General features: G+C 50.0%; 1 protein-coding gene across 7 annotated transcripts in view; it reads right to left on the reverse strand.

Moving 5' to 3' along the window:
* Window positions 1–17,041: 17,041 nt before the first annotated feature.
* TRAF3IP1 (TRAF3 interacting protein 1) overlaps window positions 17,042–25,625 on the reverse strand; it is a 64,124-nt gene continuing 55,540 nt past the window's right edge. For all 7 annotated transcript variants that reach the window (XM_068544119.1, XM_068544124.1, XM_068544123.1 and 4 more), the window contains 2 exons: window positions 17,912–18,135; window positions 17,042–17,435 (listed from right to left, as the gene is read on the reverse strand). In XM_068544119.1, the coding sequence (XP_068400220.1) occupies window positions 17,270–17,435; window positions 17,912–18,135 (390 nt within the window). In that variant the 3' untranslated portion in view covers window positions 17,042–17,269. The remainder of the gene's footprint in view (window positions 17,436–17,911; window positions 18,136–25,625) is intronic.

Below are 25,625 nucleotides of genomic sequence, written 5' to 3' on the forward strand. Positions count from 1 at the left end.
GGGCCTGGAGTTTCAGTTTGCGAGGATGATAAAGTTGTGGAGATCGGCTGGTTGCACAACAGTGTGAATGTACTCACTACAGAACTGTGCACTGAAGGTTAAAATGGTAAAGTTTATTATGTATATCTTACCACAGTTATTTAAAAAAAAAAAAAAAAAAAAAAAAGCAAGCCTGATGCCACCCCACCCCAGAGATCCTGGTGCAGGCGATCTAGGATGTGGCCTGGGCGTCAGGATTTTTGAGGCTCCCAGGTGATTCGAATGCAGCCAAGCTGAGACACCTGCCCCAGCCAGCTTCAGCTGCACTGTCCCCCGTCCCAATATCAGGGGCTTTGCATCCAGAGGTTAAGTGGCCTGAGCAGCGTGTCGCTCCCTGCCTGCACCTGGCTCTGATATTGCCCTGGGGATCCCGTCTGTTCTCGAGAAAGACCTGAGGCCCCACTGGGTCAGCGGTATCCCACCCCTCCTCCTAACTGCCCGCTGGGCATGGGTCAATGCTCTCAACACCAGCAGGTACTGGAGGTAGCACTAACCGCTCGCCCTGTTTTCTTCAGGGCCCTGAGGTCAGGGAGTCTTGGTACCGTGCCCACAACACACAGTGGCCCAGTCAGGACTCAAACCCAGGACTGTCCCGCCCTGCGGCCGCTCTCCTCAGGTCTCACCTTCCCTCCAGGTCCTTTAAGCCCAAAACACCCACCGACAAAGGGCTGCGAGTGAATGGAACAGACAGAATTAATCAGATCACGCGACCCCCTCCCAACAGGAACTCCCTGGTGCTGCCACAGCTCTGGGAGCACCAGCCCTGGACAGACACAGGGCCAGTGCCACCTTCAGGCAGAGTAGGGGGCTGTCCCTGCCCCCCTCCAAGTCCCAGGGCTACCCTGGCATTTTCCCACCCCGTCACTTCCTCCTACCCCAAAATCCCCCGTCGCCTCCTGCTGCCATCTGACAGCTCAGGCCTGCCCCACAGCAGCCCACTTATCTGTGTCCCCAAAACAAAACACCCAATGCCCCCAAATGATCCCTCCTTGGAGTCTGGACCAGTCTTTCTGGAGGGCAGCTTGGCATAAAATGTTCATAATCCTTGACCAGAAATTGCTCTTCTAAGCATTTATTCTAGGGAAATAATCAGATGCGTGAGAGATGTTGCTACAGCGGGGCTCATTAAGCATAATGTTTATAGAAAAAAATGTCCAACAATAGCTTTCTGGCTCAGGAGGCCCGGGAAGGGGCAAGGACTCCTCTCTTAATCAGCCCCTCGTGCCCTCCGCCCTGCAGGGAGCCAGGACCTCTGGAAACGCTGCAGGCGCTGGGGCAGCTAGAAGCCAGAGCCCCAAGCTGCCCAGGGGGAGGGCTCCTGCCCCGGGCTTGGGGGCGCTGGTGCTGCTGGCAGCTCGACCCCCGGAGCCCAGCCCAGGACGGGGCGGCAGAGGGCCACCCCGCAGGGTGGGAAACGGGCAGCTCTCCTGATCCTGGGCCACTGGGCCTGTGTTTGGGGCATCTCCTCTCAGGGCCTCGGGCCTCAACCCCCTTTCGGAGATCTCCTTTGCTGCTCCCCTCCCCTCCTGCCCTTGGCCTCCAAGGAGGAAGCCACTCCTCACGTTTACGCAGGAGACCATGAGCGAGGGCAGCCCTCACTCTAGGCTTTGCCCTGCAAACACTTGACCAGCCCTGCTCTGCAGACCCTGCCTCGGCCCCTCAGAGTACCCGTCGGGGAGTTGGTTTCAGCCGAGGTGCCTACCCTCCGAAGGGGAGCGGAGCCTGGAGTCCGCCAGGAGCCGGGGGCCACGTCCTTCTGGCCCAGCAACCAGCTCAAGGGGCAGCTCCTCCAGGCCTCGGTCTCCTGTAAAATGGGGCTGATGAGCCCTGTCTGCAGGATTATTGTAAAGACACAAAATTCCTCAGGAAGTTCACTCGCTTCCCGGTCCAGAGAGAGCCTCAGAGCAAAACGGGCATCGGTGCCACGGCCTGCTCCGTCCTCCACGCAACACTGGCCCGGGGCATCTACCGCGCTGCTGGTCCCTGGGGGTGGGGGGCGGGGTCCAGAGGTGGGAGAAGCCTGAACCTGAGTCCCCAGGGAGCAGAAGGGGCAGATTCTTGGAGAATGACTCCCCCATCCCAGGCCAGCCCAGTCTGCCCCAGACTGAGGGGGTCCCAGAATGCAGGACCCTAGTTTTCAAACCAGAGTGAGCTGGGACCCTCCCCCGCCCCCCAGCAGGATTGCTCCCAACCATCCTGCCTCACCCTCCCTCCCTCCGGCCCCACCAGGTTGATTCTGTGCCCTGCGACTCAGGCTCTGTCGCTCTGACCGACAAACTCCTAAATGGTCCCCAGAACTCCTGAATGTTCCTTCGCTGGGCATCTGGGGCCCTTTACAATGCAGACTCCAACCTCCTCCCCTCCTGCAGCTCCCACCTCCCACCTAGAACCCAATGTCTGCACACACCCGGAGCCCCGCCCACACCCTCAGCCAGGGGACCTACCTCCCAGCTCAGCCGATGCCTCCCGCATCCCCACCCGACCAGCTGGGCGCCTGGGCTCCCTGCCAGCCTCCACCCGTGCGTTCTGGGCCCTGTCTCCTCGCACCCTGATCTGCAGCTGCGGGAGGGGCTGTCTTATCTCTCCTGGCAGCGGTGCAGCTTCCTCGAAACCTGCTTCTGCCCCCAAAGATACTTAGATTCCCTCACAAGAGCTCTCTCGGGACTTGATATTGAACAAACGGCCAGAAGTGACAGCCACCTCAGCTGGGCACTGAGCCTGGTGCAGGGTGAGCCAAAGTGCAGGGTGACCATGGAGCCTGTGGCCCAGTAGGTGAGGTGAATGGTGGTTCCCCAAAGAGATAAGTCCACCTCCTAACCCCTGAAACCGATGAATGGGACGTTGTTTGGGAAGAGGGGTTTTGCTGATGTAATTAAGTAAACGATCTCCATCATCCTGCATTTAGGGTGACCCTAAATCCAATGACAGATCTTTGGGTTTGAAAGGAAGAGGGAGATTTGAGACTCAGACACAGAGCAAGAAGGCCACGTGAGCAGACAGAGCCTGGAGGGATGCGGCCACAAGCTAAGAGCCACCAGAAGCTGGAAGAGACAGGAAGGGTCCTGCCCGAGAGCCTCCAGAGGCAGCGTGGCCCTGCCGACACCCTGATTTCAGACCTCGGCCCTCCAAGCTGAGCAAGAGTGCGTGTCCGTTGGTTGAAGCCTCCCAGCGTGTGTGCCATTTGTCACGGCAGCCACAGGAAACTCACACCCCGCCACGGACCAGGATCACAAATCACCCGCGGAGTGAGGGCCACGACGGATGGAGTGGGGCCGGCGAGCGGGAGGACGTCTGCAGGGTCAGGGAGGGCGAGAAGTTAACCACAACGAGAGAGGACGCATCGCAACTGAGGCACTGGGCCGCCGGGCAAAGGCCCTTCTGGGGCCCGGGAGGGGGGCCCCTGTGGGCCTGGTGATGCCGGGTCCTGTGCTGTGTCGCAGGAGGTCAACAGGGTTTTACCAAGTAGTGTGATCAGACCCAGGTTTGGACAGAGCCACGCTGGCTCCCGTGTGTGGGAAATCGAGGGGAAAAGGGCGCGGGACTCCAGAGAGACCCGGGCAACCCCGTCCCCGCACCGGCTGAGGGGACAGAAGATGCTGGCCTTCATGGGGCCACAGCCCCTGCGTCCGGCGCTGAACAGTCCTGGGCATCCCCGTGAGCTAAAAGTGTGTCCTATGAGAGGCGGTCAGGCAGCAAAACAAACACAGACCAGACGTCCCCGGAAGCTGGTTCAAGTACAAGGAGCCTTTGGTTTGGTCTGGGGACACGGGGTGGCCAGGGCGTCAGGCCAAGCTGAGCTTGGAAGGCTGGCTGCACAGGACCCGGCAGCCTCTCTGCTCTGTTTCTCTCCTTGACCTGCCGTGTGTGTCTCTTTGTGTTGCCAGGTGACAAAGCAGTGGCTTCAATAATCACCAGGTGTCGTCGTGTGCCATCCCCCAAGGTTTCTGTGCAGCAGGAACCTGGACCGGGCACGGCGGGAATGGCTTGGCTCTGCTTCATGGCTGAGGTCTCAGCCGGGAGACCCCGAGGCTGGGGTGGGCCATCTGAAGGGACACGGGCTGATGCTGGCTGTTGGCTGCGGCTTAGCTGGGGCTGCGGAAGGAACACCCGCACGTGGCCTCCCCACGTGGTTAGGGCTCCTCACAACGTGGTGGCCGGATTCCACTGGGAGCATCCAGAGAGAAGGGGAGACAAAGAGGAGAGAGGGATCGAGGGAGGGGCATGCATATCTTACGACACCTTGGAAGCCGTGAGCATCATTCCCGCTGCGTTCTATTGGTCCAAGAATTTACAAAGGTCCGCCAGTGTTCAAGATGCCAGCATGGACCCCACCTATCTCTCTGTGGAGGAACATCAATGTCACGTCCAAAAGAAAAGGATGTGAGATGGGATATATTTTGCTGCAGCTATTCTGAGTAATACAATCTCCCTTTCTCTCCGTCTCTCTCTGTCTCTGCCTTTGTCTCTCACTGTTTCCCTGAACCTCGGTGTTTCTCTGTCCCTCTCTCTCCCTCTCTCTGTCTCTTTAGCACCCTCCCTGTCTCTCTCCCTGCCTGTCCTGTGCGTGTGCCCATCCCCTCTCTGCAGATGGACTTCCTCGGCCCGGCCGTCTCTCAGCTTCTGCCCCTGGCAGCCCTCAGTCTCACTGAGTCAGAAACTCCAGCCTGACCCTACGTGACCATCAGTTCAGGCATCCACCTCCCCCTGGGTCTCTGGATTCATGTTCTGGGGACAGAACCCTGGCCAGCCAGTCGGCCATGATCAGCTTCCTCTGGCCCAGGAGCCCCTGCTCCAAGCCTGGACTCCACAAGCTGTGTCGACCAGCAGAGTCTGGCCACCTGGATAATTAAAAGCCTTTGCTGTGGTCTGTAGCTGAGGGGTTGTTGCCAAAAGCTCGGCCTCTGTGCACCGGTGCTGAATCAGATCTTGGAGTTTTGGGTGAAGTAGAAAAGAGCAGCTTTATTGCTTTGCCAGGCAAAGAGGGCCACATGCCCCTCAGAAACTGTGTCCCAACCCAGGAAGATTTGGTGAGGAGTTTATCGCAGTGGTTCAAGGGCGGGATTGCTGATAAGGATCAGGGTGTGTGCAGGGCCCGCACTCCTTTCATCTGGCCTCAGGTGATCTCCTCCTAATGAGCTTCTCTGGTTCCTTTAATCTGGCCTCAGGTGGTCCCTTGATGAGGTTATCAAACTGTGATGTGCTCTGGAATGAAGAATGCTGACATCTTCCATTTGTTGGGGGTTTTAGTTCTGTAAAGAGCTCAAATACACTGTTATGTGTGTCCCTTGAGGAGGGACCAGGACCCTGGCCCAAGGCTGCCCTATTGTTTCTTGGCTGCTCCTGCCTTGTCTCTGCATCCCCTCCCTTCCCTGATTAGCAGCTGTTTGAACCTGCCCTCTGGAACTCAGGGAAGGTCATGGAGGCTGGAGTCTTGTCCCTACAAACAAGAAGCAGGGGACATGGAAAGGCTTCGGTGCCCAGGAGCCCCACAGGGTCCTGCTCAGGTTCAGAGTTTCCCTCTGAACATCACAGTGAGTTGATGATTTGTCAGGAGAGGCTCTACTCAAACCAGTAAAGGAAAGAAGAATCTATTGGCCTGTTGTAGCAGAAGCTCTTGGTGCCCTGGAACCACTGCAGGGAGGTGAGAGAGAGAAGGACCCGGGAGTTGCAGCCCTTACCCGAGGCAGGGCAAACTCTGACTGTACTTCATACCTCAGAGCCCCCCACGGGATCCAGCTGAGGCCCGAAATCAGATTCCACCTGTTTCCACTCTTCCATGTCCCCCATTGCCACTCCCCGCCCCCCTCCCCAGGCAGCCGCTGCCTTAATAAATCACTTGCACACAAACCCTTGCCTTAGGGTCTGCCCAGGGAACAAGGAGTTGGCGCATGTAATTGAGAAAGCTGGCAAGTGTGAAATCCAGGCTGGCAGCCTGGAAACTCAGACAAGAGCTGGTGTTGTCATCTTGAGCCCCAAATTTGTAGGGCAGCCTAGCAAGCTGGAAGCTCAGACAGGGTTTCTATGCTGCAGTCTTGAGCCAGAATTCCTTTTTCTCAGGGAAACCTGGTTTTGTTCTTAAGGCTTTCAACTGGCTGAGGCCCACCCAGATTATCCAGGGTAATCTCTTTGAAGTAAAGTCAGTGAATTGTAGATGCTAATTCCATTTATAAAATACCTTCACAGAAGCACCCAGACAGGTGTTTGACCAATAACCTAGCCAAAATGACCCATAAAATTGAACCATCACACCTACCAAGACATCTACAGAATGGGATGTCAAGGGTGGGATGGTCTTCAGGCACAGCTGGATCCAGGAGCTCAAAGTCTGGCCCTAGGTCTCACCCACCTCCAGACTGGCTTTCCTCCATGTGCAGTCTCCACTGTGACAGTTTCTTCTGTGTTGCATCACCACAGGCCTTCAAGCTCCTCACTCAGTAACTGCAGGAGAAACCTCTCAGCCCACATCACATGTCCATCCCAAAGAGTACTCTGACTGTCCTGCTGGGCCACGTGCCGACACAAAGACCAGTGCAAGCCCGTGGCTGGGTCCTCCACCAGGGCACTGGGGTGAAGGAGGAGTTCCCCAGAGAACTGGGAAAAGGAGAGCCAGAAGGTGGCCAAAGAAGCCAACACAGCACGTAGCTCCTCTAAGCCGCACTGCTCAAAGCGCCTTGCTTTGGTCACGTTCCTTCTCAGAACTTATGATGTTTGAAGACAACATGAATTTATCTTATTTTCTCAAAGGTCGAAAGCCAGAAAACACATGCCATTCAACTGTCAGTGGACACTGAGATGGTCACCTTCATCCAGGTGACACAGCGCTGCCTGCTCTGCTTTTCCCTGCAGTGGTCGGTCACACCGGGGTCAGGACCAAGGGTGCATGCCCTGCACAAGGGGCCAATGAAAGGCTACTTCTGAATCCATAAAGTAACAGAAGAACGTCCTGGGTTACAATTAATAAAGGTCATTGTTACTAGATGTGAACAAAGCCGGCCTTCATTTCTTTATTTGGTGGCCCATTTGGTGAAGCACTTAAGAAGCACCCAGGCCAACATACACATATAATGGTTTTAATTACATCCTGTGAATTTATTTTTCCAGAGAGAAATATTTCTCAGGGAAATGTCCATAAAAGCAACTTTCACAGCAGTGTGATTGTGTGTGTTTCCTAGAGGAAGTCTGTTTAGTTTAAGTCCCACTCTGAGTACAACTTTTTACAAAGACAGGGGACCCGAGAAGGCTGCCAACAGCCCCAGAGTTGGTGATGTCGTGGCCTGGGACACCGGGGATACTGGGCGTGCAGCCTGCCCCCCATGAAAAGAAGGCAGAGTAGGTGAGGGCGGAGTGGTTCCCACTGACTCACTCTCTGGGCAACCTTTAGTGAGTTTGCAGGGTTATTTCCACACTCAAAATAAGCTTGACAGAATGGGCAAATATAGATACAACATCGTATGCAACAATTTGAAAGTACAGATTCTTTTCAAAATAACATGAGAAGAACAAGTGTAGGCAAGTATGGTGGTTCCTCAACAAATTAAACAGAGAAATACCATATGATCCAGCAATTCCAGTTCTGGGTATGTATCCAAAAAAATGGATAGCAAGTATGCAAATAGATATTTGCACACCCACACTCATAGCGGCATTATTCACAATAGCCAAAAGGTGAAAGCAGCCCAGGTTTCCACTGACAAGTGAGTGGGTAAACAAAATGTGGTCCATCCATAGCATGGAATGTTATTCAGCCTTGAAAAGAAATGAAATTCTGACACAGGCTACGACATGGATGAACCTTGAAGACACTGTGCTGAGTGAAAGAAGCCAGTCACAAAAAGACAAATACTGCATGACTCCACTTATATGAGGTCCCTGGAAGAGTCAGATTCATCGACACAGAAAGTAAAATGAGTGTCGCCAGGGGCTGGAGGAGGAGGGATGGGGAGTTAGTCTTTAATGGGGACAGAGTTTCCATTTGGGAAGATGCAAAAGTTCTGGCAATGGATGGTGGTGACGGTTGCACAACAATGTGAATGTGCTTAATGTCACTGAATATACACTTAAAAATGGTTAAGATAGTGAATTTTATGTTATGTGTATTTTACCACAATAAGAATAAAAGGGGGGATAATGACATGTCAAAATGTTGTTTGTTAAGCCCAATAAAGTGATAAATTGTGAAAAAAAGTTACATGGCATTTTACAAAATTGACTACATGCTAGGCCATATGCAGCCTCCACTCAGCTCAAAGGTGTGGCTGGTCCCATTCTCTCCTGTGATGCAATCAAACCAGGAATCAAGAACAAAAAGATAAAACGGGGGAGGGGGAAGTATGCATCTGACAACAGGCCAAAGAAGAAACGATTATGGAATGAGAAAATATTTGCAACTGAACCAAAATGAGCCCTCCATTCAATGAAATAGTATTCAGCTATCAACATGATGGTTAAGAGAACAAAATGACAAGGGGGAAATACACTAAATTCTTTCCTGAAGATAAGAAGTCAACACTGCATAACAATATAAGTCACATTGTCTCAACAGTATAAATATGTGTGCTGAGGTGTATGTGTAGCATATGCATAAAAAATAGATGCGACTGTAAAAACAAAAAAAAATTTAAAGATGGGAAAACAGATACCGGCAACCAGCATATAAATCGTTAACTTTGGAAGATGGGATTATGAGTCATGTTTATCTCCTTCTTGAAGCTGTTTTCTAACTGAACAAAAATTAAGTAAGCAGGAAACCGAAACAATGAATGTCACTGGGGAGAAAGTAACAGTAGCTGTGTGGGTGGAGCACGAGGAACCCCCAGCACCCACCTTTCGGTCCCCTGGGTGTTGATCCAGCCACTCAGGCAGGATCAATGGAAGGGCCTTGGGTGGTCAGAGAAGGACACGAGACCCCCGCTTCCATCCTCTGCCTTCCCAGGTGAGGGGTGCCACCGGCAGGGCCCCTGGAGTGGATGAGGCCAGTTCTGCTCTGTCTGCAATGCCCCCCTAAGTCCTCTGGCTCTTCTCTCATCCTGGAGCCCCAGCTGACCCTGCCAGACCCCGGGGAGCACCTCAGTAACCCCAGAGCCTGCTAAATCAAGGGGACTCAGAACTTTCAGGAGGCCCTCCAGCCCCCAGCCAGAACCAGAGGTCCAAACGGAAGACGTCTCCTCCCCTGATTGGAGGGAAGGGAATTAATTATAAATATGAACAATGAGACAATACATAATAATATATTCTCAAAATATTAGTGGTATAAATATGTATAGCACACAACTTACAAACAATAAGATATACAATACTCTATTATAAATTCCACAGAGGTCATAATCGATTCTCACAGAATGCTCTTGTGGATTTTTGCTGAACTCTTGTGTTCATAGTAAACCTATGGCTGTAACTCACAAACAAGTGTAGTTCTGACCTGAATGTCGGTTAACATTTTCATTTATTTTAACAAGTAAGAGGAAAGAAATACAACAATTCCTGCAGAGGAACTTCGCTTGTTTGGCAGTGACACGAGTGATGACGTTGCTGAACTGAATAATCATTTTTCAACACTGGAATGAATTGCCTCCGTTTTTTGTGCTATTCACCATGTAATGGCTACAGATACGCATACTTTATTATCACTCTCACTCTATCAAAGTTGCCAGTTTCCATGGTGTAAATACTTCAACCTTGGCCAAAAGGGACTTAACTGAATTTGGATTCAGGGAGAGATGCAACAACAGTAGTATTCCACCATACAGATAGAACCAAAGGCAGACACGAGAGTAGAAAGTGATAAAATAATTAAGAAGCGATGCGTTTTCAGTATCCACTACTTTTGTTTTTTAACACAACAGCTCGCAGAGTTCCGGAAAGTTTAACAATCGCTCGTACGAGCAGCTCCAGACCACCGTGCACCCCTCGACCTGTGCTCTGGCCCTCGGGGTGCCAGTGTCTGGGGCATGTGGCCCTGGAGGTCTGGAGGTGCCCCTCAGGCAGGGCCCTGCCAGGCTCCTCCTGGGGGGACAACGAGGGGGAATGCTCACCCCAGAGACAATTCTTCTCTTTATAAACTGTGACCTTTTCATTCCGTTGCTAAGGAGTCTAATAAGAGTTCTATTTTAAAATCACAAATGGTTGTTTTGGCAGCTGTAAAAATAGGGGAAATACTGAGATGGGTGTGCAGTTTTACAGGCAATAGGAGGGAGGCTTGTGGAGGGCTGGAGGCTGGTCCACAAGCCCTGCCCGCGGGTTGTGCTGGCAGCGGGACACAGAAGCCACTGCTAAGGGGACAGCTTCCTTCCACAGCACTGCAGGCTGCAAGAGGCACGTCCACGCGCTGATATGAGGTTCTGATTTTGCATCCATCCGAACGAGCTTAATGCCTGCCTAAAAGCCACGGTTTAAGAGCTTCTATTTGCAAGTTCTATTTTTAAATGCATCCCGGTATTTGTACTGAAACTGCCCCAAAGATGCTTTCCTTCAGAACCATAATCCCTGGAAATGGAAAACCCACTGGAAGAATGCAGCTCTGCTCCACTCCCTGGGTGCGTCCGGGTAAAGTGAGGAGTGATGTCACCTTCGAGGTGGGTCCAGCCACACTGGGGACGGGACGGGAGTGAGTCCCAGCGGCCGGGTGGCACTCAGGCTGCACGATGGTCCGTGGCACTTGTGCCTTTGTGGGCCCTTCTTTCACAAAAAATATTAAAAATTCTATTTTACAACCACATTGTTATAAAGGCAGTTGTATTAATTTTATATATTCAAACATTTACTCTGACCTAAAAGTTAATTTTTTTATTATAAAAAGTTACAACACTTCCCTGGGCCCCTCAAAGTGCTGCACCTGCTGTGCCCGGTGGGTTGGTGGGTCCTGCCGACGAGCCCAGTGGCTGTGGCCCTCGGGCTGATGGGCCAGGTATCAAGGTCTTGGCTCAGGTGTGCAGTTTGAGATGGGCAGGGGGTGACCGTCACCCTACAGACTCGGGCGGGGAGGCGTCCTTGCTGGGGCGCCAGCCAAAACAAACAGGGGCTTTTAGAAATCACTGACTCGCCCTTTCTTAGCTGTGTGCTCACCCAGATGACAGAACAAGGAACCCACCCCGGGGATCGGCAACTGATGTGTTCTCAGCCCAAAGGCCAGCAGCCCTGGACCCGGCCTCATGCTCTTCAACTCAGCCCAGGTTTGCTCACCCCAAAGGCAGCCGGAAAACATGCCTGGGGCTTAGACCTGGCAGAGGCCTGAGACTTGCTATCACAGCCTCGGTTTTCTCACCTGTAAAATGGGTAGCTAAGGCCTGACTCCCAGCCCCAGAGAGGCTCACATGAGAAGGTGGGAGGGAAAGATCTTTGTAAACAATTCCATGCCAGGAGGGCTCTTTCTTTTTCCCCCGTAGCTCTAACAAAAGAGCGGAAGGGGCTTCCCTGACAGAGGGAATTCCAGGCCCTGACCAAGGTGCCAAGCCCTGGAAACCCGCAAGGCAGCTACAGCCAACCCAGAGAGCCAGTGCCAGGCACGCGATCGCAGAGGACAACTTTCCCCGGGGTTTAAATGAAAACTTTGGAACACCCTGGAAGGGTCTCAGGCTACTTGAAAGTGAAATAGAAAAATTAGCAAATGCTCTTGTCCCAATCGGTCTCTATCCTGAGAGGCACATCCCCCTGAAGCTGCCTGCCCATCGCCCCCAGTTTCCTGGGGCCGCGATGAAACCTCCTGAAAGGCAGTTTGTATTCAGCAGAGAACGATGACATCCACCCCGGCTGGAGGAGGGCAAGGCGAGGCCTCTCCCGGCAAACTTTGAGCAGCGGAGGGGAACGGAGGCTGTTATTTTTGAAAAAAATAACAAGACTAAAATTCGAGCTTTCTACTTTGATATTCATGCTTATTTTTCTTCTCAATAAGCAACTTAAAAAATGATAACGGGAGGCTTCCCTGGTGGCGCAGTGGTTGAGAGTCTGCCTGCCGATGCAGGGGACACGGGTTCGAGCCCCGGTCCGGGAGGATCCCACATGCCGCGGAGCAACTGGGCCCGTGAGCCACAACTACTGAGCCTGCGCGTCTGGAGCCTGTGCTCCGCAACGGGAGAGGCCGCGACAGTGAGAGGCCCGCGCACCGCGATGAAGAGTGGCCCCCGCTTGCCGCAACTAGAGAAAGCCCTCGCACGGAAACGAAGACCCAACACAGCCAAAAATAAAATAAATAAATAAATAAATAAATAAACTCCAATCTCTTTTAAAAAAAAATATGGAAGCCATATTTTTAAAATTATAGTTATGCCACATACAAAAATGTGGAATGACTAAGAATACTGATACGTGAGAGCAGTTAACGGTCATTTTCTTTTTTAAAAAGACATTTACACGTAACACTGTCACCGGGTGTCACGCCGGGCTCCGTGGGAACATGGCCCAGCCCTGCCGTCCACGCGGACCAGCCGGGCCTCGCCCCCACGGGCACCTCCTGAGGTCGCGCTGTGCCGGCTTCAGCACGGAGCGCCCGGGGTGGGGCCGTCTCCACGCGCCCGTCGCGCCCTGACTGCGGTGCCAGGAGCCCCGGGGCTCCTCCTGCTACTCTTCTCCAGGCAGGGTCAGCCTGGTCCCATCTGGCCGCAGCCCGGGGAGGTCCTCCGGGGCCTCTGTCCTGCCCGGCCAAGGTCATGCCAGCTGCACACGGCACAGACCCACTTCCTGCAGCTCCATCCAGACGGCTGGAAGGGCGTCCAACAGGCCCCCTGCGATTCCCTTCAGGCAGCGCCAGCTCAGACGGGAGCCTTTGGGGAAGGCCCTGCCACAGTCGTGAATCCAAGACACACGTCCACGTCTCGTCCCGGGCAAGCAGAGGCCCTGTCACCTGTCTGCAGTGTGGACGCGTCACGAACGCCCCCTGACCTGCGGCAGAGCTGTGGCGACAGTGGGGCCCACACGGCTCTCCTGTCGCTCAGAGGGGCCCCGTCACCCCTTCACGGCCATGGCCATGTGTCACCACTCCTGGGTATCAAACAGGGAGAGGGAGCAGGTCATTTGTCATCCAAACCAGGACCCTCCTGCAGGCGCGGAAGGGATGTATTAATAATTATGCCTCAAGAAAAGGCACGGCTGCCACCGTCCTGAGCAGATCGGGGCTATGGCTCCGCTCCCGGGGGGTGCGCGTCGCGCCCCAAGTACAGGAGGGCGCAAGAGGCACCGCGCACCCGGCGTTCAGGCCGGGGTCCGGCAAGCGAGGCCTGCGATCGCTGGCCGCCATCACCCGGCAAAGTGCTGGCTTTGACGGGGATCGTAAACTGCAGACCTAAGTGTTTTTTGGTTTGTTACGTCACGGCGACAGCAACGCTAAGAGCCTTTTCCGAGAACAGAGAGTGCAGTGAGGAACAAGACAGACGCTGTGAACTAGCCGACAAGCTGTGGCTGAAAACTGGTGCGGGCGGAGCGTCCTCCGAGCTGCCCTGACTCGCCGGCCGCGTGCGGGGTGTGCTGAGCCGGCGGTGCGGGGGCAGAGGGCGGGGCTGCCGGGGAAGCTCGCACACCGAGCGCACCCACCGCACTCGCTTACAAAGCCCTGGTTCCGCCTCGGCCGGCCGGCACAGCCTCCGTGACTTACGGCCTTGACTTCCTTCTGAACCCCGTTTTCGTTTTTTTTTTTGGGGGGGGCGGGGGTCTGCACCACGAAGCTTGTGGGATCTTAGTTCCCCGACCGGGGACTGAACCCGCGCCCACGGCACTGCAAGCGTGGGGCCCTAACCACTGGACGGCCAGGGAAGTCCCTGAACCCCATTTTCTCGCCAGAAAGACCAACTTGCTTGGTTTAAGAGGCTGATAATCAATCTGGACCTCAGCTCTAAATATGGACTTAAACGCTAGCTTTATAGCTTAAAAAGCCATTTAAATGTCATTTCTCTCGCTGAATTAAAAAAAAAAAGTCCTTCCCAAACTCCCTTTATGAAAACACACATAAGCGGCAGAAGGGGACTCTTCCAGGGGCCCCCTTCTGCCCTCTTGCAGAGCTTGTGTGAACTGAACTCACCCAAACCCTTCTTAGGAAAACATGAGGCCTTGTGACTAGTGAAGGGCATCTCAGGATAGAGGTCAACACAGCCCCGCCACGGCAAGGGCTCACCCTGGGAGTGGACAGGCCTGGGGCTTCCTCCCAGCTCGGGCGGTGGGCTCCTGGGGGCGGGGAGGGCACGAGGAGCGAGGAGCTCTGCCTCTGCCCCCCTGGGAGCGGGCAGAAGACCCCGGAGCTGGGAGGGGGTCTGGGTCTGTGCGGAAACCCGTCCTTCAGGGCGGCCGCCTGAGCACAGTGTCCTGCGTGCGGCCTCACCCTGAACCTGATTCTTGTGGGAACTCAAGCAGACTGGTCGTCCTAAGCCTGTGACTGGTGACACCAAGCCGTAAAGGTCCAGCCACCTCTCCTCTCGCTCGTGTGCCCCAGGGCTGCGCACGTCAGCAGAAGACACACCCCGGTCAGTTCAGGGCAGCCTGGAAAAGAAGTCTGGGAATATTTCAGGGGCACTTGTCAACAGACTGAGAATTCCAGACCCCCCCCCCCCGCACCAATCCTAAACTGCACTTCTATTGTCACTAAATAACATCATCTCTCTTCACAGATTCCAGATTTTTTTTTTTTAATTTATTTATTTATGGCTGTGTTGGGTCTTCGTTTCTGTGCGAGGGCTTTCTCTAGTTGTGGCGAGCTGGGGCCACTCTTCATCGCGGTGCGCGGGCCTCTCACTATCGCGGCCTCTCTTGTTGCGGAGCACAGGCTCCAGACGCGCAGGCTCAGTAGTTGTGGCTCACGGGCCCAGTTGCTCCGCGGCATGTGGGATCCTCCCAGACCGGGGCTCGAACCCGTGTCCCCTGCATCGGCAGGCAGACTCTCAACCACTGCGCCACCAGGGAAGCCCCCCGTTAACATTTTTTAAGTTGCTTATTGAGAAGAAAAATAAGCATGAATATCAAAGTAGAAAGCTCGAATTTTAGTCTTGTTATTTTCTTCAAAGGTTTATGCATTTCCTTTAAATATAAATATGTCAGCTCAACTTTTAAATTAAAATTTCTTTTTTTTTTTTTGTGGCCGTACCATGCGGCATGCGGGATCTTAGTTCCCCCCACCAGGGATTGAACCCGTGCCCCCTGCGGTGGAAGTGCGGCGTCCTAACCACTGGACCGCCAGGGAAGTCCCTTAAATTAAAATTTCTGAAGTATGACTCCAGTACTTCTTGAAAATTTACAAGCCAAAACAGAGAAAAACGTGTAATAATCCCATTTGTGTATTCTATCAAAATAATAAATAACAGGATTTAATTCGTTTGTGATAAGATACAGTAATAACTACATACAGAGACTTTCTAAAACTTCCTGAATGGTCTTAAAATTTCTGATAAATGCTTACCTGCCTTATAAGACTTCAATTTATACAGAAAAGGGGTGGCACAATGAGTGAAAATATAAATTTCCCTGAACCTTCTTCAAAGAAAAACAAACTGCACACATTTGAAAACTAAAAAAATCCAAACGCTTATACACGCTTTCTTCCAGGTGTGAACTGAACTGCACAACCCATACACTGATAGAAAAAATATCTGATTATTTTTAATGATTTATGTATAAAAGAAAAATAAATTTTATGATACAATTTGAGAGACTACGTCATACAAAATTTTACTCACATACAATGTATGAAATTTTTTGCAACACAAAATCTCTAGTCTTATGTACAACTGCATTAAAGGTAGACACCTTAACTTGAAGCAAAACAGGGTCCCTTCAGGATGGTGGCTGCCATTCAAGTCAGTGGAAAAGAGCCTAGGAGCGTGTGGAGGACTGGGGACTGACACGCCTCCCCTCCGCCAATGCTGCGTTTAGTGGAACCTCGCCAAACAGAATTTTATGGTAAACTACAGGAAGGAGAAGAAGACCAATGTTTCACGACTACAGATCTTAATAATCTGACCTTGAACTTACTCAGCTTCGAAAATCATAGAACTACCTTTGTAACAGATTTATTTTGGAAATTACACTAAGAAAAACTTAACTGTGCCATTTGTGCTAGTCTTTTAAAGAAACAAAACTTTCTCAGGCAAATTCTAACACTGAAGATGGCCCTCCTTGGGTTACATAATAAACACAGTGTCTAGAAATAAAAGTATCAGGACCCAGACCTTAAGACCTGTAAGTATGTCTCCAAACAGTGAAATCCTTTATACACAAATTGAAGACTTTAGTATTTACAATATTATATGTAGTGAAAAACAAAATATAAACCATGTTTTAAAAAAAAAAAAAACTTTTGCTTTAAGAAAACAATTTCCAAAAAAAGGCTAACATTAAAAAATTTTGCAAATCCATGTATCCCTTTAAGCCTTCCTTTTGCAGTTTTCCCTAAGCCACCTGTCTCTCAGGTGCACAGGTGCTTACACCTGTGCGAAGGAAAAGGCATGATGCCGATGCCTTGGAGAGCAAGCCCCTCTTCTGGAGAGAACGAGGCAAGTGACACAACTGTGCACGTGGCAAAAACCCAGGGGCAAAATGTTGAAGAAAGTGAGGACACAGCCTGTGACAATCTCATGTCCAGACGACGTCCATGAAGGCCATACTCAAATCTTTTTAAATGTATGAACTTTAAGGGCTGGAAATATAAGCAAAAGATAAAAGGGACCAGTAAGAAAATTACATAAAGTGTATGCAATGACAAAGAGGTTAAAAATTAAAGTTCATGCGTACCTTATAAAGATATGGGCCGAAATTAACCCTTTTCAGGTGGAAATGAGCTAAAAATATAATTCATTCATTTTCAGGCTTCATTGGATTTATGAAGCTCCTATCAAAAAGTACAGCCATCCTTCACTCAGTGCTTGACTCACAGAAGTCCTGTCGCTAGACTCAAGCGTCTGAAATCACGGACTCCTGCATCCCTGGCTGTGCCAGCACCACTTACCTGCTGGAGAATCTGGCACAGAACTGAACAGCCTACGGCGGAAATACAAAGAACAGGCTTGTAAAGAAACTTTTCACACAGGCATTTGCAAGAGCTATTTATAACTAGCCAGTATTCTAGCCGGCGGAAGGTAGGAAAACATGGTCTTTCATACACTGAATATGCCTCAAGCTGTAAAGCTCTGAAAATTAGTTGGGTAACATTGTAAACTGTTCATTGTCTTCAAACTGAAACTTAAGGAGTAACGATGTTCTAGCCTCCTTTTTACGTGCAAACTGAGGACCACCTTCAGTCTCTGAAACGTTTGAGCTTTCACCTTCTGGAACTCAAATTGATACTATGTACCATTTTCTGAATTTTCTCTTCATTCTTTAGAATACTGGCCTTCACAGCACAGATCTTGTCCTGCTGGTCTCTGACCAGCTGCTCCAGCTCCGCCAGCTCCGCCTTCAAGGGCTCCACGGCACAGTCTGTGATGCTGACGGAAAACAAAGCCAGTGGCTCATAAATATCTTTCTCATTTTACATTTGCTTCTTAATTAAAACAATGGATGACAACAAAAGTGAATTAGTCATTGCATCCAAAGAAAAAGGGTAAAAATATAAACGTACTCTTTTAGAGTGAAAAAATCAAAATACTTTCAAATTACAGTCACAAAGCTTTGGGGATTTCGATAAGATACATGAAAAATATGGTACCCAAACTGCAAAGTTTGCTGTCTGTTTTAATGTCTAAATCTCGTTTTTGAACACTGACTGCAGATCTTTTCTAATTGCTACAAAGAAATGCACGTTAGGCTATGAACGAAAAAGAAAAAGCAACGTGTTTCCTTCGGGGGAGGAGGTAAGAAAGCGAGGGTCGAGAGGCCGTGGGCTCTCGGGAGCGCTCCCCCTGGGCTGCGGGCACACGTGCGCCCCGGCCCGCTCGCCGGCCCACCCCTCCCCGGCCCCCACCTCCGCTCCGCCTGCAGGGCCTCGGCGTGCTGGCGGCTCTCGCTGCGCCACAGCTGCAGCTCCTTCTGCATGGCGTCCACGTCCTCCTGGAGGTAGTCCATGATCTTGCCCAGGGGCAGCGCGCTCCTGCACAGGCTCTGGATGGACCCACGGAGCTTCTCTATCTCCTTGGAGACTATGTCCTTCTCCTTCTTCCACGCCGACTCAAAGACGAGCAGCTTCTCCTACGGTCAGTGGGAGGAGAGTGAAGAGAGAGCAACACCCTCACTCCTAAGGCAGGACAGGGCCTGCTAAGGGCAGAAGGGGCATGGGCGTGGGGACAGCGCCGGTTCGGGACCCACCGGGCTGTGGGGCACTGCTTCACGCCTGTGACCGTGAGGCTAGGCCAGCAGTGGCCCCGGGGTGCCAAGCCCTGTGTGAGCACGTCAGCAGCGCCCCGTAAGGGCCTGTCCCTGGAAGGCTGTCCGAGGGGCACATTTCCGTAGGGTACGATTTTCATTTCCCAACTGACCAGAAAACTTACTGCCGTTATTGTTACAAAAGCTCAGGCAGGGCCACTGATGATCTTCCCAAACCGTCCGGCGGGAAGGGGACCTGGCCCCGCCTCTCACTCCTCGATGCACCACCTTCCCAGCTCAAACGACTCTGCAACCCAGCCTGCCAGGCCAGAGGAGGGCAGCCACCAGCCGAGGAGAGCAGGACCGCTTGGTGGAGAGAGGGAGGTACGGTGTGCGGACGGAGGGCGCGGCCAACGGCAGCGCGGGGGCAGCCGGTGAGGTCGAGGAGGGCTGGCCTGCGCTGGCTGGTGCGGAGGTTATGGGGCCTGGGGCCCTGGTGGGCATCGAGGGTGCAGGGTGGGCAGGGGAGGGGCTCATGCAGCAGCAGGTGAAGGAGGTGACGATGGAGGTGACCAGGGAGCTTCATTCAGTTTTGGCCAGGAGTTCTTGGGCTCTTTGACAAGCAATGTTTAATTCCCTTCATATGAGGTTTTACCACAGACATCTCTGAATTTCAAAAACTGATTGGGATTGACATGTATACAGTGATGTGTATAAAATTGATGACTGATTAAAAAAAAAAAAAAAAAAAGAATTAACAAGCGGTTTGGCTCGGGAAACCTTTCCTGGGGAAATGAACACTGTTTAGCAAGTCCCCCCTGGGTGCTCCCACTCTACACAGGCTGACTAAATGTCCCTGCTTTACCCACTGACACCATGAGTCAGATGCATTAAGTTATAATTAATCAACGTCTTGTTTTATTTTTAAACTTCTTTTATTAAGTTAGAGAACCGCTTGTGTCACTTCTAATTCCGGTTTCAGACCGTAGGCCCCAGGAGGGCAGGAACCCTGTATCTGGTCCATATAAGTGCCCCTTAAATATTTGCCAAATGAACAGATGAAGTGAACAAGTAATTTATGAGTCAAGATCCTAGCCTCACCACGTCCTGGCCTTTGGCAAACACATGGAAAGCCTTAACATAATGCCTGGCACATAGAAAGTGTTACGTACGCAGGACTACAAATAAAAGGCCAAGCTCATAGAACTAATAAGTGATTCTGCAAGGTTGCGGGATACAAGATAAACATACAAAAATCAACCGTGTTTCTATTTACTGGCAATGAACACACGGATACCAAAATTAAAAATACAATGCCATTTATAATTGCTCAAACAAAAAGAAATACTAGGTGTAAATCTCACCAAATATGCATAGAACTTGTATACTGAAAACTACACAATGTGGATGAAATAAATCAAAGGAGATCTAAAAAGAGAGAGCCATACCCTGTTCATCAATTGCTAGATTCAACATAGTAAAGATGTCAATTCTCCCCAAACTGATATACAGGTTTAATACAATTCTTACCAAAATCCCAAATTCTCTGTAGACATGGACAGGATTATCCTAAAACTTATATAGAAAGGCAAAGGAACTAGCATAGCTAAAACATCTTGAAAAAGAAGAAATAAGAGGGAAGAATCAGGCTACCCAATTTCAGGACTTCCCAGATAGCTACAGTAATCAAGACAGGGTGGTACTGGCAGGATGGACACACAGATCAATGGAACAGAACAGAGAATCCAGAAACAGATCCTCACAAATACGCCCAACTGATTTTAAAAAAATTTTTTTATTAGCACCTTTAATTATTATTTATTTATTTATTTATTTTTTTAAGCTGTGTTGGGTCTTCGTTTCTGTGCAAGGGCTTCCTCTAGTTGTGGCAAGCGGGGTCCACTCTTCATTGCGGTGCGCGGGCCTCTCACTATCGTGGCCTCTCTTGTTGCGGAGCACAGGCTCCAGACGCGCAGGCTCAGTATTTGTGGCTCACGGGCCTAGTTGCTCCGCGGCATGTGGGATCTTCCCAGACCAGGGCTCGAACCCGTGTCCCCTGCATTAGCAGGCAGATTCTCAACCACTGCGCCACCAGGGAAGCCCCCCAACTGATTTCTGACGAAGGTACAAAAGCAATCCAGTGGAGGAAACATAGCCTGTCAACATAAGGCACTGGAGCAACTGGACATCCACAGGGAAAAATGAACCTTGATCTAAGTCTCACATCTTGTACAAAAATTAACTCAAAATGGATCACAGACTTAAATGTAAAACAGAAAACTATAAAACTTCTAGAAAAAAAGCTAGAAGAAAATCCTTGGGATTTAGGGCCAGGCAAAGAGTTCTGACTTGACACCGAAAGCATGATCAATTAAAGGAAAAACTGATAAACTGGACTTCATCAGAATTAAAAACTGTCGCTGGGCAAGAGACAGCCTAGAGAGTGAGAGGACATATGTTCAAACCACAGACCTGGTGAAGGACTAGTACCTAGAATGTAAAAACTCTCAAAAGTCAACAGCAAGAAAAGCAAACAATCAAATTAGAAAATGGACAAAGGACAGACATTTCACCAAAGATGATATACAGAAGGCCAATGAGCACGTGAAAAGATGTTCAAAATCATTACCTATTAAGGAAATGGAAATCAGAACCACAATGAGATAACACTCCACACCTATCAGAGTGTTTAAAACAAAAAACAGCGACCACACCAAATGCTGGGAAGGGTGCAGAGAAACTGGATCCCTCATTCACGGCTGGTGGGAATGTAAAATGGTACAGCTGCTCTGGAAAACCATTTGGCAGTTTCTTTAAAAGCTAAACATGCAACTGCCATACAACCCAGCAACTGTACTCCTGGGCACTGATCCCAGAGAAGAGAAGACATGTTCACACAAAAACCTGTACAGGTAGGTTTACAGAAGCTGTATTCAAAGGAGCCAAAAATTGGACACAACCCAGATGCCCTTCAAGGAGTGAGTAGTTAAATAAACCATGCTACATCTGTATCATGGAATACTACTTGGCAATAAAAAGGAATGAACTGTTGATTCACACAACAACCTGGACGGACCTTGAGAGAGCTATGCTGAGTGAAAAAAGCCAGTCTCAAAACTTACATGCTGCGGGCTTCCCTGGTGGCGCAGTGGTTAAGAATCCGCCTGCCAATGCAGGGGACACGGGTTCGAGCCCTGGTCCAGGAAGATCCCACATGCCGCGGAGCAACTAAGTCCATGCGTCATAACTACTGAGCCTGTGCTCTAGAGCCCGTGAGCCACAATTACTGAGCCCGTGTGCCGCAACTGCTGAAGCCCGCGCGCCTAGAGCCCGTGCTCCGCAACAAGAGAAGCCACCGCAGTGAGAAGCCCGCACACCGCAACAGAGAGTAGCCCCTGCTCGCCACAACTAGAGAAAGCCCGCGCGCAGCAACAAAGACCCAACACAGCCAAAAATAAATAAATAAAATTTTAAAAATAAAAAAAAAAAACTTACAAGCTGCATGATCCCATTTATATAACAGTCTTAAAATGATAAAACTATAAAAATGGAGAACAGATTAGTGGTTGCCAGGGGTTCAGGACGGGGTGCGGTGGAAGGTAGAGGGTGGATTGTGGTTATACAAGGGCAACAAGAGGGATCCTTGTGATGATGGAGATGTTGTATCTTGACTGTATCAAGGTCAGCATCCTGGGTGTCATACTGCACTCGGTTTTGTAAGATGTTATCAGTGGGAAAAACTGAGTAAGGCGTCCCTGGGATCTCTCTATTATTTCTTACAACTGCATCTGAATCTACAGTTATCTCAAAATAAGTTTAATTAAAGAAAAAAGGTAGTAGCTATAAAAATGCTTTTAAATTAAAATGCTAAATGACTAAAATGAATCAATACAATGACAAATGACTTCCCAGGAAAAACTGTGTTGTCTTTATTATATTGACTACTTACTGACTTAGTTGAGACATTTAAAAATTCTATTTAAACCCACTCATAATGATTATTAAGTAATTCCTATGTATCTGGCATCACGTTGTCTCTAACACAAAACTGTTGAGGGCACAGAACTTAGGATGGAGACTAACAGGCACGACGTCTTGCAAAATCGGCAAAGTCCCGACGTGGATGAGGACAGTAAGGGGTCATCTGTCAAAGTCCTTCATGTCTCTGTGGCACAGAACCAAGCAGGATTTGGAACACTAATCTTAAAAGTCATAATTTTACTTTTAAGAGCCTAAGAATTTTAAACAAGATACATCTGAGCTTGGATTACGATAGTCGGGAGAGGCTTCTATTATCGCTGCAAAATATCAAAATTCTGGCATTTTTCAAACGTTCACTTAATTAAAGTGGCAGGTGGGGTGGATAAGTCAAGCACTGATCATGTGCTTTACAAGCACCCTCCACTGACGACAGCCTCTGATTTACGCATAGCTTCTACTGCTGTATCAGCAACTTTCCAGACAAACACAACCATTACAAACCCTTGTTTTACAGACTTTTAATATGTATGGTAGAATTTGAGAATCCACCACCATACTCACCACACAGGAATTAGTCACATGAACTATGCTTAATTTTTGAAAACGGAAGAGCAAAAAATAACAAAACTGTATCATGACCCAAAATAGTACCTAAAACCGCCTAGAACACCGGAGGGCCCGTGGGCGAGGCGCGAGCGGTCGGGAGCGTGTGCTCTGCGGGGCCCGAGCCCGTCCCAGCCCGCCCCACCGCCTCCCAACTTTACGGCCTCGGGAGCTTGCCGTGACCTCTCTGTACCTCGGTTTCCTCACCATAAAATGGAAGTAGTAATATTTACCCTGCAGGTCGGATTAAATGGGATAATATAAAATAAGCAGCTCAGTGCCTCGCACAGGGTAAGCCCTCGATGAACGGTAACCATTCTCATAAATTTCTCCACCATGAAGGAAACTGCGAGGCCTGCAGGCGCAGCTGGCGAGGTCCCGCTTCAGTGCAGGCGCCACAGCTCGAGGCACGGCGGAAGGCCGACAAATACGCTGGCATACTGTCAACACCAACCAACAAGCTGTACGTCCAGCTTCAGGCAGACAAGTTCTTTCACCGAAAAATCATTTGCCTTCCTTCCTGACACATCCCCTTCCCCATCGCCACTCTATAAATAACCCAAACCATGAAATTAGCCCTTAAAAGTCTTTACCGAAAGACTTTACTGCAGTGCTGAGCTCGGAGATCCGCTCTGAGCGACGCGGCACAGCCTGCAGCTCCTGCGTGTGGCTTGCCCCGGGATCAGCTGCTACAGGTGACACAGAGGGGCGGCAGCTGTGTGTCACGGGCATGCACACCCGCCCTCCCGCCTGGCTGGCCCTCCTCCTGCTGCAGGCTGCAGACTATCTGCTCAGCTGGCAGCGTCTGGCCGGCCACTTCGCGCGCGCGCTTCAGAAAAAGCGACTTTCCAAGAGTTTTCAGGTGAACAGTTACTCCTGGGACTTAATATTATTTGCATTTACCACACACATACTTGTCCCCAGAACTGTGGGCATTTGTGTTTACAGTGATTTTTAAATTTATAACGATTTATTATTATAAGTCATACACATAAAAACTGCTGAACTCCGAGATTTGTTTCTTTAAATTTCAATTGCAATGCTTCAGGGCAAAAAAGTACTATTGTTAAAATAACGCTTGAAAGCCTGACCCTTAGATTCTGCTAGAAGTCTCTCAGAAGCGGGATCTGGGGTACGACACTGCCCTCCACTCCGCCGCTGATCTGAGGGGTCACGGTCACTCCTGAGCAGCGCTCTACCCTACGTGAAGCCAACCCGATAAACAAAGGCCTGATTAATTGCGGAGGGGGGTAAAAAATCAAAGAGTGTGAGTATTTGCTTTAAATAACATACTCTCCCATGACTTCAGGAAGCGATTTATATACAACCTGTCACAAGTTCATTTTCTTCATAAACCGAGGAATGCCTGCATCCAAGTTACATGAGAAAAGCAGAGACCCACAGAATAATGATTCCAAGCGTCCTGTTCATCCAGAAATACTCCATCACCAAACTTCTCTGTAAACCACACATTCATTTCTAGTGTGGGTCAAACTGGTATCTTGAATGCACAGTAAAACTGTCTGGAATCAAACACTTTAACCTTTACACACACACAGAAAAGCACCTAAGACATAAAAATAAACGGTTTAACAAAATGATAAAGTGACACCTGCAGCCATCATCTAGGTGAGGAAAGCAAACCCTGCCAGGGTCCCCAAAGCCCAAGGTCACTGTCAGCCTGCCGTCCCTGGTGTTCGAGTCCCGGGTCTGCATGACGGGCTCTGCTGTTTGCTGACCCGTGTGCCTGTCCTATGTGCACGGGACAAATGGAATCACACATGTATCTGCATGTGTTGGCCTCTGTTGCTCAACGCTGTACTTGAGAATCAACCATGTAATTACGAGCACATGCGTTCTGTTCATCTGCATTGCTGAATGGTTATGTCATCATATGAATACACCATGATTTATCCAACCACTCCACTGCTGGTGGACACTTGGGTGAGTCTTGGTCTGGGGCCATGACCAACAAGGCAACTCGGAACAATCTTATACATTTGTCCTAACACACACAGGCACAGGATTCTCCACGGCATGCAACAAGTAGTGGCATTGCTGGGTCAACGGGTACGTATGTCACACAGTTTTCCAAAGTGGTTGTACCAATTTACATCGAATATTTTTCACAAGCCAGTATTTTACTTCTGTGCATATACAAGAACATCGACTCCGATGGCATTTCCACAATCTGACAGCTGCGGGTATAACTACTGAACACTGGCAGCAGAGAGAAAACCGCCGGTCCAAGTCAGGGACATGCTGCTAAAAAAAACCTCCCAGCTGGTACAATCTGCTCACTGCAGCCACTACAGATAAGAAATAAACACGGGCAGGAAGCTTTTAGAACGTATGTATGAGAAGCTATATAGTGTGAGGTTCACTGATGTCCTACCTGTGCGACTGTCTACATAGTCTTGGGCAAGATAACTCTTGTGCCTCAGTTTCCTAACCTAGAAAATGGGGATGACACCTATCTCATAAATAACTGTGAGGGGATTAAACGAAGTGATGTATGCAATTCCTTAGGGATAGTAAGTGCTCTATCAATGTCAGCTGTTGTTATAATTATTATATTGTCTACGACTGAGAGTATCTGATGGGTAAGCTTCTACAGGAGAAGAAATGCATGTAAGGAACCACCTAGAACCTGGTGCAGAGAGAAATCAAAAGATCATTAAATGTTAGCTACTTCTACAAACATTAATGTCCTTGGAAAGGAACGAGGAACCCTCTCGGAAGGCTGGTGTGTGAGATAAGAGTATGGAGGCTTGGCGTGGGGTCACTGCGGC

The sequence above is a fragment of the Eschrichtius robustus genome, chromosome 5 (genome assembly GCF_028021215.1).
Source record: "Eschrichtius robustus isolate mEscRob2 chromosome 5, mEscRob2.pri, whole genome shotgun sequence".
In the NCBI taxonomy this organism is placed as follows: domain Eukaryota; kingdom Metazoa; phylum Chordata; class Mammalia; order Artiodactyla; family Eschrichtiidae; genus Eschrichtius; species Eschrichtius robustus.